Genomic DNA, 15,774 nt, shown 5'->3' with positions numbered 1-15,774 from the left:
TGACCAACATTCAAGTTCACATTGGTTTAATGTGTTAAAATCTTCAAACAGCTTCTTCTCCTGAACTGTTATGACAAGAGTAATGCTATATGCCAGGTTGCTTACCAGAAGAAGAAAGAACTATTAAAGTTGTTGAAGTAACTGATCTTGACTTACATTGAAGGTCAAAGGATAAAGGGTATTTTTTTTCCTAAACAAATTATATAGAATTTGAAGTTTAAAGTAAGAGTCATGCAATTTGGTTTGTAGGGTTCAGAAGCATAAGAAAAACATTGTTTGAATTATTTCAATTTCAAAAACATTCGGGGTTATATAACCATCACTGGGGATGTTCCTCCATCCATCCATCCGTCTGTCCATAGTGGTTGTCCGGATGATAACTTGAGAACCAATGATCATAAAAAGGTCAAACTTGGTGTGTGGTTTGCCCTAATGGATGCAAAGAACCCTATTGATTTTGAGTGTGGTCTGCCAGAGGTTAAGGTCAAGGTTGCTAAAAATGGAATTTGGTTTCCAATAATAACTTAAAGAATGAGATACCATACAAAGTTTAAACTTGGTGTATTGGGTTGGGTGCCTTAGTGATTGCAAATAGGCCTATTGATTTAAAGGGTGGGCAGTCAGAGGTCAAGGTCACCATTTCTAAAATGCTTTAAATGATAACTTGAAAACTTATTGTCATATTAAGTTAAAACTTGACGTTTGGATAGGCCTAATATGTATACTCCACTGGTCTTTAGTGTAACTCGTAAATGGATATTTGTACAAAAACTGCATTTCATATGCAGAGAATGGGTAGCATGTCCACATGAAACCATTGTAAAACAGATTGTACATATTTGTGCCCAAGTTTCTTGCCCTTCTTGAACACAAATCCATGAAGGGTCAATAGCAAATCCTGAGCGTGATTTACTGCCCCTGGTGGCTTTCTCATTAATCTGTGTTAAGCCCAGGGGACTTACAGGGTAGAAGTGACACTAATTATAAATATGTTTTGTTTTTTTCCAGAAATTATCATAATTTTAAAATTGATAAGTAAAGAGTGGGCTCAATTCAATGCTAAATCACAGTGTTAACTTGATGTGTTACAGATCCTGTTTGGGGATGACAACTACCTGTACCTGTTTGTGGGTGATGGAGGGGCGGCAGGAGACCCAGAAAACCGGTCCCAGAACAGGTGAACTTCAAATCATTTTCTATCTTAACTTTCAAATGTGTAGACCATCATAAACTGTAGAAGTTAGCTGAAAAGTTGTATTTAGATGTTGAAAAGAACTTTCCCCAATCTCTAACTGGATCTATGCATGTAAGCTATGATATAGGTGATAAACATGATATAAACTAGACTAACTACATACAGCTACATTCCAGTGGCTAGGGAAAAACCTAAACCAAAGTGATCATCCAAAACAATGATTCAGATAAAACAAAGAAGAGGCATGAAAGTATGCCTGACAATAGAGTGTAAAATAGAGAGTACTGGTTTAAACTCCTTGTCATTTGCTCTTGTGTGTATATATGTGTGAGCCGTTTATCTCTACCACAATTAGATACTTCCATTTCTATTTAACTAATAAAAATGTCAAATTAATTGTCTGACATGCACGAATGCTGAGTCAGGAGAACTAAGTACTATGCTTGTGTCAGACATCTACGTGTACATCTACCAGCCGACTATCAGGGCAGGAGGTTTACCACATGTCTGTTAATTGTTTGCTGTAACGGCACATACCGGTACAGAAATGTACTGATCCTAATATGTCACAGGCAATAAGGTTGTATAGAGTTGGATGGGGAAGGGTTAAAAAGAATTGAGAACAGTGTCCCCTTCATCATACCTGGCATTGCTATAACCATGCTGTTCCCCATGATGGTCCCATTGCAGTAAATGATTATTTTCTAGATTGTATAGGAACTATAACAGACATGTAACACTTGGTGTACTCCGCCACATGTCAGCAATACCATGTGACATCACGTCAACAATACAATTAGTCTGTAACATCAACATTACATGATGTATATAATAATGCAGGTTTCTGTAGTCCTTTGTCACATCAACCCTTAATTTAAGGGCCTGTCACACCTAGCCGATTTGTCTCCCCGGAGCTATACCAGAGCACAAATTTGGCGATTTTAGGGGATTGGTACTAGTAAGGCAGCGCAATGGTATCACATTGCTAAGAACGATAGTACATCGTCAGGACTTCAGCGAAAAAATTCAGCAACGGCAGGCGACGGTAGAATTTTTTGAACTTGCTCAAAAATGTCCTCCATTGTGCTGCCGGAGTGAGAAACAGGACTACAACGGCAGTACTCTGGTATGGCTTCGTTAATGTCGGTAGAGCACCGGTAGCATCCCGCAATGGACCAGTGGCTCTCTGGTGACCTCAATATGCGTTCCGACTGGTACCAATGTTAATCCATAGTACTACCGAATACCACCAAAGTAGTACTGATGCCCCGCCAATGTACTAACGATAGAAAAGTAGTTTTCGGTAGTACATCAGCTCTTACATCAGTAGGACAACGGTAAAACAACGCACCGGTACTACATCGGTATTGCTACAGACAATTTTGATGTTTTTTTCAAGTGCTTTCTCACTGGACCTCTGCCAATTTTCTCACCGTTAATAATATTAATATTTTGCTTCGGTTTAGTCCCGGCGAGGTACATCCGTAGTATGTGACAGCTAGGACCTTTACATTTCATGAATCAGTGTTCATCAATTCTGTTTCAGTATTGAGCTGTAATGGATAAGAATTACAATTAGTCAAAGCTATTAAAGCTGTATAGATATGAATTTTGACATTTTTAGGTCACCTGAGACAAAGTGCTTCCGTAAACAATTTCGACTTCATCTCCAAAACCACTGAACCAATTTCAATGAAATTTTGCAGAAACCTTTCATGGCCTAAAGTCAACTAAAATTGTGAATTATATGGTTCCCAGCCCCCAGGGACCTTAGGGGCGGGGCCAAAAAGGGTCAAATTGACTAAAATTTCAAAAATCTTCTTCTCAAGATCCAGATACGATAGAATCATATACTCTAAATAGATGGAAGGGTCTTAAGGTGCTTTATTAAAATTGTGAATTTCTTGACCCTGGGGTCTCACGTTTCCCCCTGGGGAGGGGGTAAACTTTACTATAGTTTATATAGGGAAATCACATTTTGGACCAACATTTGTTTAACTGCCATTGGAAGTAATTCAATTTAGGTCAGCATTATCAGTAATGGGTAGCAGTTTGATGGTATGTACATATCAGCCCTGACTGACCCCCTGGGGCTGATGGGTGGGGCCAAAAAGGGTCGAATTGACTGAAATTTCAAAATTTGTTATTTTTTATAATTGTAAATGATACTTTGAATATTACATGTTGATAACTTGATTGGAATTATAACCCTGAGTTGACAGTTTGATACTTTGAAAATTTTAGGGTGTAGGGTGGGGCCCAATGGAGTCTGTGTGCTAAAATAAAATTTCTTCATTTTCCTTAGAATCAGAGGTGCTAGTTTCAAATACTTTTCAGTCTTAAATCTACATGCTAGATATTGAATAAGGTGGTTTTATTGTTTTTTGTCACTTTGAATAATATTTCTGTTCATGTTAAAAACAAAATCAACTCTCTGTATAAATATGTCAGGTGACCGTTAAGGCCCATAGGCCTCTTGTTAATTCATAACCATCACTTTCCTTTTATATCAAAATATGTATCTTCCGAAACTTGAGTGAATTACTGTTATAAACAAACTGTGTTGTACTAAAACATTGATGCATGAGTTATGTGCTGACTGTCCCTGTTTACAGGTCTCTACTTCTCGGGAAGGTGTTGAGGATAGATGTAGACCGTCAACCTCGCTGGAGTCCTTATGGTATCCCGCCAGACAATCCATTCGTGGATCAGGATGAAATCCGACCGGAAATATATGCCTACGGGGTCAGGAATATGTGGAGGTGCGGAAAAGATCGGGGTGACTCGGTCACTGGTATGTACAGCGAGGAAATATATCTCTGATAGAATGGGATTTGGTGGGTGGGTATTTAGGTCCTGACAGGTGGGAATGTGGAGATGACAGTGGCAGAATGCAACTGCTAACTAGGGGAAGAAGAATTAATCTGGATGATACATACTTTGGTGCAAATGGGAATGCACAGGAGGAAAAACAAAATGATGAGGGGAGAGATAAGAAATGGATCAGGTGAAAATGAAAATGAGTATGGCACTGTTTCGGTGTAGGGAAAGTATAGGTTGTAGATGAAGACTTATATGTATTTAATGGAAGATGAATTGAGGAAATAGAGCTGCAATGATGGTAAGATTGTACAAAAATTATAAACATTTACATGGGGCATTGAATAAACATGTTGGATGTATTTAGGTGAAGGCAAAGGGCGAATAGTGTGTGGTGATGTGGGACAGTCAGCTTTTGAGGAGCTGGATCTGTTAAAGAAAGGAGCCAACTATGGCTGGAATGCCCTGGAAGGAATGTCCTGCTTCAGGACCGAACTTTGTGACACGATAGGTGAGTGCTAGGTTTACTGGATCATTAAGCAGTACTTAAGTTCTTTAAAGAGAGATAACTCTTGTAAGTAGACTTTCTTAGAGATGTGTAGTCATATTGTCAAGCTTTTTAAAATATATAACTTGTCCAGATTTTTTCAAAGAATATTTATGTTATATCAAGCTTTATAAGAGACATAGGAAAGGAACATTTCTTTTTGTAAGCTTTACCAAGAGCACAAAGCATATACAAAGATTTTAATGAAAGATTGAATAGTAGACTTTAAAAAACTAAAATTACTAAATGGAAAATACTCTGTATATTTCTATATAATCACCTGGGACAGACAGCAGATATATTTTATCCACTGTTAAGTTTGTGTGGGAATATGGACTGTGAGAACCACTTGTTATATGCCTATGACCGATGTTGACATCTAGTAATGTTGTTCTTTCAGGGCCAGTGGAGGACCCTATCCATAATTACCCTCATTCCATGGGCAAGTCAGTGACTGGTGGCCACTTCTATCGCGGGTGTAACAGTCCAAACCTGAATGGCTTCTACATCTACGGGGACTTTATGTCCGGGTGAGCATCAAACTTTAAAGATCTATAGCCCTCAGGTGTCTGATTATAATAAACTTTGATCTATAGCCTTCAGGTGGCTGATTATAATAAACTTTGATCTATAGCCCTCAGGTGTCTGATTATAATAAACATTCATCTATAGCCCTCAGGTGTCTGATTATAATAAACTTTGATCTATAGCCCTCAGGTGTCTGATCATAATAAACTTTGATCTATAGCCCTCAGGTGTCTGATTATAATAAACTTTGATCTATACCCCTCGGGTGTCTGATTATAATAAACTTTGATCTATAGCCTTCAGGTGTCTGATTATAATAAAACTTTGATCTATAGCCCTCAGGTGTCTGATTATAATAAACATTCATCTATAGCCCTCAGGTGTCTTATTATAATAAACTTTGATCTATAGCCCTCAGGTGTCTGAATATGATAAACTTTGTGTCCATTCAGGACAGTGCCTCATCACACTGTAATCATTTACAACCTCCAAGTCATCCAATAGACCTTGTTTCAGGGTGAGGATTATGTCACTGTAAAAATTTTAACATTCAGGTATTATTGTAGTAGACTTTGTACCAGAGTATGCACTTTGTCCCACTGAAAAGATTTGAAACTTTCAGGTGTCTGATCATCCAATAAACTTTGTTCCAGGGTGAGGGTTATGTCACTGTAAACATCCAATAGACCTTGTTTAAGGGCGAGAGTTATGTCACTGTAAACATTTTAAACGTTCAGGTATGATTGTAGTAGACTTTGTACCAGAGTATGCACTTTGTCCCACTGAAAAGATTTGAAACCTTTAGGTGTCTGATCATCCAATAAACTTTGTTCCAGGGTGAGGGTTATGTCACTGTAAACATCCAATAGACCTTGTTTAAGGGCGAGAGTTATGTCACTGTAAACATTTTAAACGTTCAGGTATGATTGTAGTAGACTTTGTACCAGAGTATGCACTTTGTCCCACTGAAAAGATTTGAAACCTTTAGGTGTCTGATCATCCAATAAACTTTGTTCCAGGGTGAGGGTTATGTCACTGTAAACATCCAGTAGACTTTTTTCCAGGGTGAGGGTTATGTCACTGTAAACATCCAATAGACTTTGTTCCAGGGTGAGGGTTATGTCACTGTTAACATTCAAAAGACTTTGTTGTTCCAGGGTGAGGGTTATCTCACTGTAAACATCCAGTAGACTTTGTTTCCGGGTGAGGGTTATGTCACTGTAAACATCCAATAGACTTTGTTCTAGGGTGAGGGTTATGTCACTGTAAACATTCAAAAGACTTCGTTCCAGGGTGAGGATTATGTCACTGTAAACATCCAGTAGACTTTGTTCCAGTGTGAGGGCTATGTCACTGTAAACATCCAGTAGACTTTGCTCCAGGGTGAGGGTTATGTCACTGTAAACATCCAATAGACTTTGTTCTAGGGTGAGGGTTATGTCACTGTAAACATTCAAAAGACTTCGTTCCAGGGTGAGGATTATGTCACTGTAAACATCCAGTAGACTTTGTTCCAGTGTGAGGGCTATGTCACTGTAAACATCCAGTAGACTTTGCTCCAGGGTGAGGGTTATGTCACTGTAAACATCCAATAGACTTTGTTCTAGGGTGAGGGTTATGTCACTGTAAACATTCAAAAGACTTCGTTCCAGGGTGAGGATTATGTCACTGTAAACATCCAGTAGACTTTGTTCCAGTGTGAGGGCTATGTCACTGTAAACATCCAGTAAACTTTGCTCCAGGGTGAGGGTTATGTTACTGTAAACATTCAACAGACTATGTTCCAGGGTGAGGGTAATGTCACTGTAAACATCCAGTAGACTTTGCTCCAGGGTGAGAGTTATGTCACTGTAAACATCCAATAGACTTTGTTCCAGGGTGAGGGTTATGCCAATGTAAACATTCAAAAGACTTCGTTCCAGGGTGAGGATTATGTCACTGTAAACATCCAGTAGACTTTGTTCCAGTGTGAGGGCTATGTCACTGTAAACATCCAGTAGACTTTGTTTCCTGGTGAGGGTTATGTCACTGTTAACATTCAAAAGACTATGTTCCAGGGTTAGGGTAATGTCACTGTAAACATCCAGTAGACTTTGCTCCAGGGTGAGGGTTATGTCACTGTAAACAACCAATAGACTTTGTTCCAGGGTGAGGGTTATGTCAATGTAAACATTCAAAAGACTTAGTTCCAGGGTGAAGATTATGTCACTGTAAACATCCAGTAGACTTTGTTCCAGTGTGAGGGTTATGTCAATGTAAACAGTAGACTTTGTTCCCGGGTGAGGGTTATATCACTGTAAACATCCAGTAGACTTTGTTTCCCGGGTGAAGGTTTTCATTACACTGTACAGATTAAAAAACTTCAGGTATGATTGTAGTAGATTTTGTTCCAGGTTGAGGGCATTGTCACTCTAAAGAATAAAAAATTCCCAGGTGTAATTTTGGAAGACTTTGTTTCAGTGTGAGGGTTTGGTCAAACTGTAAAGATTTATAATTCATCTGGTGTGACTGACTGTTATGGTAAACCTGTTGCTTCCATCCCCAGTAAGCTGTGGCGACTGATGGAGAATCGTATCACACAGGAGTGGGAAAACGTCGAGCTGCAAATGTGTACCTCAAGTATGTGTCGCCCTCCACTACAGTCAACCTACGAGACTAGCATCATATCATTTGGCGAGGATGAGGATGGTAAAAATACATACATAATTATACAGTATTCAAGTAGATCAAAAAATCAATTACATTTAATGTCATTTTTGTTGGTATGCAACATCTTTCCTTTTTAGCTGGGTTCAAATGATTAGAAAATATGTAAACAACTTCTGAAAAACTAAAAGGCCAAGGGTGATGATAATTGGGTTACCATGTTTATTCAAATGAATGACCTTGACTCCTATTCAAGGTTGCAGTGATCAGATGTTTTAAAAGGTCTTCAAAATGTACTTCTTAATAACCAAAAGGCCCAGGATGGAGGGGAAGGGGTCATAGACAGCTCTTACTAACATTTCCTAGTTTAAAATTTTGAAGATATTATCAATTAAAATTAACCTTTTTGAAGTTTGGTAAATCTTGATCCAGGAAAATAAGATCTTGTGAATCCATTATTTACTGTTGTATTATACTAGTATGATGAAATTAGCTCGAGTAGTTAATCAAGTGTTCATATGAATTAATTACATGCTGTAGTCTAACTGAAGACCTATTTTGCAGGTGAAGTATACATGGTGTCCACTTCCAAAGCCAGCTCTGCTTTACCCTACGGTAAAGTCTACCGTATAGTGGATCCTGCAAGGTAAGCAACAAACACTTCAAGTATTTTGTCACCATTCAGTGTGGAGGAAAGTCTATTTCTTTGTGGTGGTAGGTCTGTTTTGGTGTGAAGGTAAAGTGTATTTTGGTTTGAGCAACAATCTCTGTTGGTTAATGTACATTTAAATTAAATTCAAAGGCTTATATTTTTGTGTGCATGTAAATTTAATTTGGTGTTATTGTCATCTTTGTGAAGGTAATGTAGTTTTTAGTGTGACATTTTATGTATTTTGGCAAGAAGATCAGCAGTTTATGGTGTGGAGGTCAATGTATTTTATGTGGAGGTCATGTATAATTGTACTTTGATGTTTTTGTTTGAAATTTTGTGGGAAAGTGAAAGTGTTTTGGTATTGACATTGTTGTGTTTATGTGTGAAGGTCAGTGTGCTTTGATGAGAAGGTCAATGTGTTTTTCAGGAGAGGCAACCCTGACAACTGTAGATCTGCACGCCATGGGATGTACGACACTCATCGTGTGAACACGACCCTGTACAGACATGGTACGTCTGGGGGCCAACACTCTGGCATGTTTGCTGCCCTATCCCTGCATGTTCAATCGTCAATAGTGGCCATGGGAACATTGCTGCTGTTTGCCTTGTTCTAGAGAAAACTGCATCATGTTCCACATAGAAATGTTAGAATCATTGTTAACAGACACCCCGAGGACTCTGGTCAAACCTTTCTGAGGACAGACAATGGTAGCTGTACGTCAACTGAAGTTAGTTCATTGATGGTCAAAGAAGTGGATTTTACATTACATACCTAAATAATCTTATTCCTGTCTTTAGGTGTATGCATATAACAGCACTGAGCATGTGCTTAACTGCCACAGCTATTTTGTGTGTGTTATACTGGAGCAGTATGACACACAATGGTTCAGAGGATCATATAGCACAACCAGTTAATTTTATGTGTGACATTTCGATGACTAGTAGGATATGTACTCTATCACCATCATCAGGCCCTAGAGCAGAATCACAAGGTGAGGGCAATGAAAACATATGGATATCTGGAATCGGTCCTGGAAAGGGTACAACAAACAGTGTCAAATTAAGAGGAAGAACAAATAAAGAGGTCAGGTGGTCATCCTGTATATAGAAGGATTATCTGAAACTCTTCGGAGGATATATCATGGCTCTAGCATAGCATCAGCCATGAAACCAAACAAGATGCTTTGTGATATCCTTGAACACTCCAAGAACAAAACAATTAAGGAATAAATGATGCAGAATGTGTGTTCAAAACCTGAGATGCAACAACTGTGACACATCATCTATCAGAAAAACTGAATGGCAAGTTTAGGTCCAACTAGGGAACTCAAGAAAGATTGGAAGACCCTAGAAAGAAGGAAATGTGCCTGATCAGAAGGAAGCATTCCGAGTCTCAGATCAGTAAATCAGCCTTAATCAGCTATCAAAGACCATGCCACTCAGCAAAATCATGTTATTCACTGGGATAACTCTTAAGTGTTTGACAGAGAGAGCAGTCTGTTCATGTGGCAGATAAAGGAAGCCAACTAGATACACAGCAGTGGGCCAGCTCTGAATCGAGATGAGAGGGCTCATAGATTCTCGCACATCTATAACCAGGTATTAAACAAAACATAGCTGGTGACTCAGTTTGTCGATTTGATTGTCATTTCGTACATGTATGACAACTAAGTGTAGTGTAGCGGAATTGACAGCAATTATTGCCCCAAGTCATACATGTTTTACAACTTTCTGTACGTATACGCTTTCTCGGTCATTTGTCTAATGAAGGTAACAGAGAACACATCATACTAGTCATCGAAACCTCACTAACAAACAATGGTTGTGCTATTTGAACCTCTACACAATCCACACTTACCAACCGGAAAAAAATGTTTAGAAATGGCACACAATTTTTTTGAACTGGACATACCTTGCTTTGCTGAGCCATCTGCAGGAGATTTATACTTTTGTCAAGCTTTTTACTAACTCTACTCATTCTTGTAGCTGTCAACATGGCAATATGTAAACCATTTTTCTGTTAAGAACTTGCAGTCAAACCTTGGAAAAGAAATAGGGCCATCATTATCATCAGAAATTTCAAATGGGCTCTGTTATCTTAACCATCATTATGAGATTATCATCAGAATAACTTTGTAACAGGCACCAGGGTTTTGGATGTTCACTGAGAATTCATGCAAAAAATAACTTTTAAAATCTGGTATCTATGAATTTAGTTATAAGGTTTGACTGTTATTTTGAATATATATTTTTTAGTTAGAATTTGAATTTTATTTCTGTGATTTTTTTAGTAAAATTTCTAAAGTTAGTCTTTCATTGTGATGTGGTCCTGCCAGATTAACGATATGATGTATATAACCTTGTTTTAGCTCCTTGTCATTTTCACTTATATATAGACATACTCATTCTTGCAGTTTTTCGGTCACCTGAGCTTTTAGCTCAAGTGACCTATTTGCTATCTGTCATTGTCCGTCGTCCGTTAACATTTTACATTTTCAACTTAAGCTGAAATACTGTCAAAGGGATTTCATTGATACTTCATGGGAATGTTACTGACATCTCCCTGACCAAGTGTTGTTATTTTTCGGGTCGATTAGAAATCCAATATGGCCGCCATTTTGAAAAACTATTTCAAACTTCAAAGTCAAGTTCTACTGGGCTGATTTAACTGAAACTTTGTAGGAATGATCGACTCATGGTCCTGACAAACTAAACTTAACGTTATACTTAGCTATTTTTTTACTCAAATTGGTAGGGATGATTTACATCATTATCTCCACCTCATATTTCAACAACAAAAATTAAATACTGTAGGAATCAGGTGACCGTTAAGGCCCGTGGGCTTGTTAATTGAGAGTTTTGATAGATCTGTAGTGTTACTGGAGATTTCTATGTCTGAAGTGTAACTATAGAGACTTCAGGTCTGTAGTGCTGCTAGTGATTACATGTATTAGGTCTGTAGTGCTGTTAGTGATTACAGTATTAGGTCTGTAGTGCTGCTAGTGATTACATGTATTAGGTCTGTAGTGTTACTGGAGATTGTTAGATCTGTGGCATTACTTACAACAGTCTTCAGTGCTACACTAACTGGTAAGTTCACTGCCATGTTTATTTTATTTTTTTATCATAGATATTGTGAAAATAACACTGCTTTGAAAATAACCCAAAGTACAGTATAATTAGGCTGTGTACAATATATGTTTCAAGTCATGTGATGGAATTCTCTTTGGTTGTAAAGCAAGACAAATTTCTTTGCCATTTGAACTGTACATTAATGAAATGAACATTTTGCTTTAATGCTGTTTATCCCAAAATTTTTAAATATAGGTGACATAAGGAAGCCAAATTCTATGGCATTCATGTAGTGCCATGAATGCAATTGAACTTGGTAGTTTTTCAGCAAGTTTAGCAGGAATGTATCTTTCTATGTACTCATGTTTAAGGTTCAATATGCCCCCTAAATGGCGAAAAGGGCACCGTAAATGTCAACCTTATGATAAGTAATAAGACCCTAAATAAACATCATTGTGGAGATATGTATATTGAATATATGCAACATGAATTCTAGTTATTAACTGATTCACAACAAATTTAGTCTCGTCTGAAATAAAACGCTATGGCCGATATAAATATAGCTCAATTACATTATAACATGTCAGTCTCTGTTGTAATGAATTTGTTGTTTCATTTTAATAACTTAGGTTCAAGTTCAATATATCCAAATTACATAACTGAGTATAGATGTTTAGTTTGGGTATTTAGATGACTTATCATTGGGTTGAAATTTACAGTGACTTTACCATCTCAGGGGGCGCGATAAACCTTAACACTGATTGCAGTGATTTCACTTTGAGACAGAAGGCTACATTCACCTGAATTCTGGCTTCTGCCAGTTCCCTATACTATTTTGTATGTAGTCCTCGTATATCCACATGACTTGTCTGTACAGTGTATATAACATATTCTAAATAGTCAACTCTGTCCTTAGTAAGCTTTTATTAACCCTGTCATTAATTGTTTTTCATCGGTGCATGTTAGTTTGACAGAAAATGTACAAGAACTTTCTATATGGGTTGAGTACCATATATAGTAATGCTCGGATGGGCTACAATGTACTTCTAGTACCGTACATGTATAAGTAATATGTGATTGTATTATGTATATTTCCATTTGTTCATTGTTATTTGATTGTGCAGACATTATAATCCAAACATTATTTCATATTCCCAGGTGTATAATTGATTTTCCTATATCTTGCCATATCCATTAAATGTTCCAAGATATAAATCTTTGTGAGAAATCAACACTATAATGTAATTCATCTCCATATACCATTGTCTTTCCTGTCTATAGAACTGAACTATTGTCAAATTTATACTACTGTATCACTATACATTCACTGTTTTCTTTAATTATTATTTTTGAAAACGTTACTAATCTGAACTAACAATCTTTGTATTCCATCAGTGTTTGATGTTATCTACTGTTAAGCACACTTAGTTCAAATTAATGTGCCTTTACATTACATCATTACATCATTTTAATCAAAACTAAAATCAATTATGTGACGCAAAATTTCACATTTATCCCATCATGACTGTAACACACTAACGGTGAAGTGAACTTTTATGTTTGATTCATGTGAGAATATCTTAAATTTAGGATGTTTGTATCATATACATGTATATAATACATTACAAATTACTTGCTCAAGTGCACTTTTTTGAAAGTGTTCAAAGCATTAAATGAAAATATTAACTCCATGCTTTTATAAAAGGCTAATTCATGTGATGTTTTGTGCCTTGTCTTGTAAGTTTGTAGAACAAAACAATAGCACAGCTGTAGGAGTTACCTAACATACAGTACATATCCTCAATTGGCAGAGTTAGCAACACAAGAGCACTTCCCATATCTAAAGAAACAACAAAAATGTCTATCTTTATAATAGGAACCAGAACCTCATCTAGAATAAACCCGTCCCAAACAGGAAGGAGATCTCGAACATCACAATCAAGATCAAGATCAAGGTCACGTTCAAGATCAAGTTCAAGGTCAGGGTCACGTTCAAGATCAAGGTCAAGATACCAAAACAGATCAAGAACACAATCTAGACGGAGGCCACAACCTCCAAACCAATCAAAAACAACAGAAACCCCCATAATGTCAACAACACAAAGAACTTCCAGGCCAACTCATTCAAGGCCAGCAGTATTACCAAGAAGAACAACAGAAACACCTGAAAGGTCAAGGTCAAGGACACAGACACCTCCTAGGTCAAGAACAGAATTATCTTCAACAAAAGGATCAACATCACAAAGAAATCAGTCTAGATATACATCTCCCTCCCAGTCAGCGCCGAGTCAAATGGCTGAAGATGTCGTGCAGATTCAAGCCTCACATGGACTACCACGAAGATACACATATCAGTCAAGAAAAAATATCTCAAGTTCATCCAGGAGGTCACAGGCCCAACAGCGGTCTAAAAATAGAAGTATCTCGAGGTCATCTGGGAGGTCACAGCCACAACACCAGTCAAAAAATAGAAGAAATCACAAGTCCAACATTGCCATCATTTCGCATGAGAGGTTTTCTATAGAATCTCGTACAATTTTTCGTAAGTTATGTAAATCAAGAAGAGGAAATGCTTTTTGCCTGAAGTATGGATTTTATTAAATTAAATAATTGTAGATTTGGACTGACTACGAGCTTCAGACCCACTATTATAGCTCCCGTTCAATAGGACAGGGACCTTAGCTCTGAGCAAGTGTCATCATCCCTAGACATGTTACTGAGGTCACCACATCAACACATAATTATATAGTGATTTATAGAGTAATGCCATTTAACATTAAAGGTCATCATTCTAGCCATAAATAGGACAGTGGATATTTTGTCACATCAGCAGGGTGTTGAGCAGTACAACCAGCTGGAGATTTTCAGGCAACAGCTTCTAAGCTACATTCTACGATATTCAGAATAGATGTTTCTTAAATGGAATTTATGTCTTTAAATGAACATAAAGGAGTGATTGTACAGTATATGATAAACGACTATTACTAATGTCAGATTTCTCTACAGCTTTCCACTACTAGTTTATCACTATGCTACAGGGTTCAGAGATGTGTGGTTATCGAGTGATTTTAATATGGTTGTATGGTAGCAATGCCATGTTTGAAAATGACAACAATTAAATGTTGTTTCATGTTGTTTATGAATGTTTACATTATATAAATGGCATGCATTGTATTTCTTACATTTTATAACAATCAGTGATAGACAAATCAACTACATTGCAGGGATAATCCTGGAGGGGGCCATTGATCCCTCAAACTGAAATTGACCCATCCATGTTCCAATTTTCTTTTAATTCTACATAGATTGACCCCTCTTAATTTTGATACCGACTAAAAATGGCTCAAAATGGCTCGCTGCTCTCAAATTCCAGGATTATTCCTGCATTGCATACCATGCTATTTACATTGAACTAGGTTTTACTTATTGTCATAAGAGCTTTAAAACATTTTAATAGCAGTAAATTAAACTCATTTTATTTTGATAAAAATATAGTTATAAGGGAAAACCAGAGAATGTTTTGCAACTTACATTACTTGTCTATGTAACTGTTGCTGGCATACTTTATATGTATTCGGATATTTCTGCCTGAAAAGACAGTAAAGATTTTTTTACTTTTCTGAACATAACCATTTTCTTATCTCTTTAACGCTTTACCGGTGAAGGATCATAAAAGCCTTGTCAACACCAGAACAACATCGGAGTTGACACCAATAAAAACCTGAACAAAACATCCCGACTAGACACAGGTTAACACCTGGATATGTCCTGACTAAACACCTGAACAACATCTCCTGACCTTAGACACAGGTAAACACCTGGATATGTCCCGACTAAACACCTGAACAATATATCCTGACCTTAGACACAGGTAAACACCTGGATATGTCCCGACTAAACACCTGAACAACATCTCCTGACCTTAGACACAGGTAAACACCTGGATATGTCCTGACTAAATACCTGAACAACATCTCCTGACTGTAGACACTGGATAACACCTGAACAACATATCCTGAGTGACCGAGACACGGGTAAACACCTGGATATGTCCTTACTAAACACCTGAACAACATCTCCTGACCTTAGACACAGGGTAACACCTGAACAACATCTCCCAACTGTAGACACAAGTAAAACAAAAAAACAAACACATGCAGATTTGCTCCTTGTATAGAGATAGGCACTCTGTTTAATTATAGTTTCCTTGGGTGTTAACACATGAATGAATAATAGCACTGAAGCATCCTTTCCTGATCCCATTAACTATATTGCAGACTTGTGGAGAGCAATGACAGGATGACCTCCCTTCGG

The 15,774-nt window shown here is 37.5% G+C and overlaps 1 protein-coding gene across 1 annotated transcript; it reads left to right on the top strand.

Moving 5' to 3' along the window:
- The first annotated feature begins 432 nt into the window (after positions 1 to 432).
- Positions 433 to 15,076, top strand: LOC110466355 (HHIP-like protein 1). Its single transcript, XM_021522798.1, has 9 exons — positions 433 to 477; positions 1,092 to 1,177; positions 3,811 to 3,989; positions 4,383 to 4,526; positions 4,963 to 5,092; positions 7,636 to 7,778; positions 8,301 to 8,382; positions 8,816 to 8,898; positions 13,337 to 15,076. Exons 1-9 carry the CDS (start codon positions 433 to 435, stop codon positions 14,059 to 14,061), a joined length of 1,617 nt encoding a protein of 538 aa, XP_021378473.1. The 3' UTR covers positions 14,062 to 15,076.
- Positions 15,077 to 15,774: the final 698 nt, after the last annotated feature.

The sequence above is a fragment of the Mizuhopecten yessoensis genome, unplaced genomic scaffold (assembly GCF_002113885.1).
Source record: "Mizuhopecten yessoensis strain PY_sf001 unplaced genomic scaffold, ASM211388v2 scaffold11131, whole genome shotgun sequence".
Classification (NCBI taxonomy): domain Eukaryota; kingdom Metazoa; phylum Mollusca; class Bivalvia; order Pectinida; family Pectinidae; genus Mizuhopecten; species Mizuhopecten yessoensis.
The sequence above is the reverse complement of the archived record's forward strand: the minus strand, read 5'-3'. Positions and strand labels throughout refer to the sequence as shown.

Coding starts and splice junctions, on each gene's coding strand:
- LOC110466355 (XM_021522798.1), top strand. CDS start 433: ATGGATGCAAAGAACCCTATTGATTTTGAGTGTGGTCTGCCAGAG. Junction 7,779..8,300: donor ATTTGGCGAGGATGAGGATG/GTAAAAATACAT, acceptor CCTATTTTGCAG/GTGAAGTATACATGGTGTCC. Junction 8,383..8,815: donor CGTATAGTGGATCCTGCAAG/GTAAGCAACAAA, acceptor TGTGTTTTTCAG/GAGAGGCAACCCTGACAACT.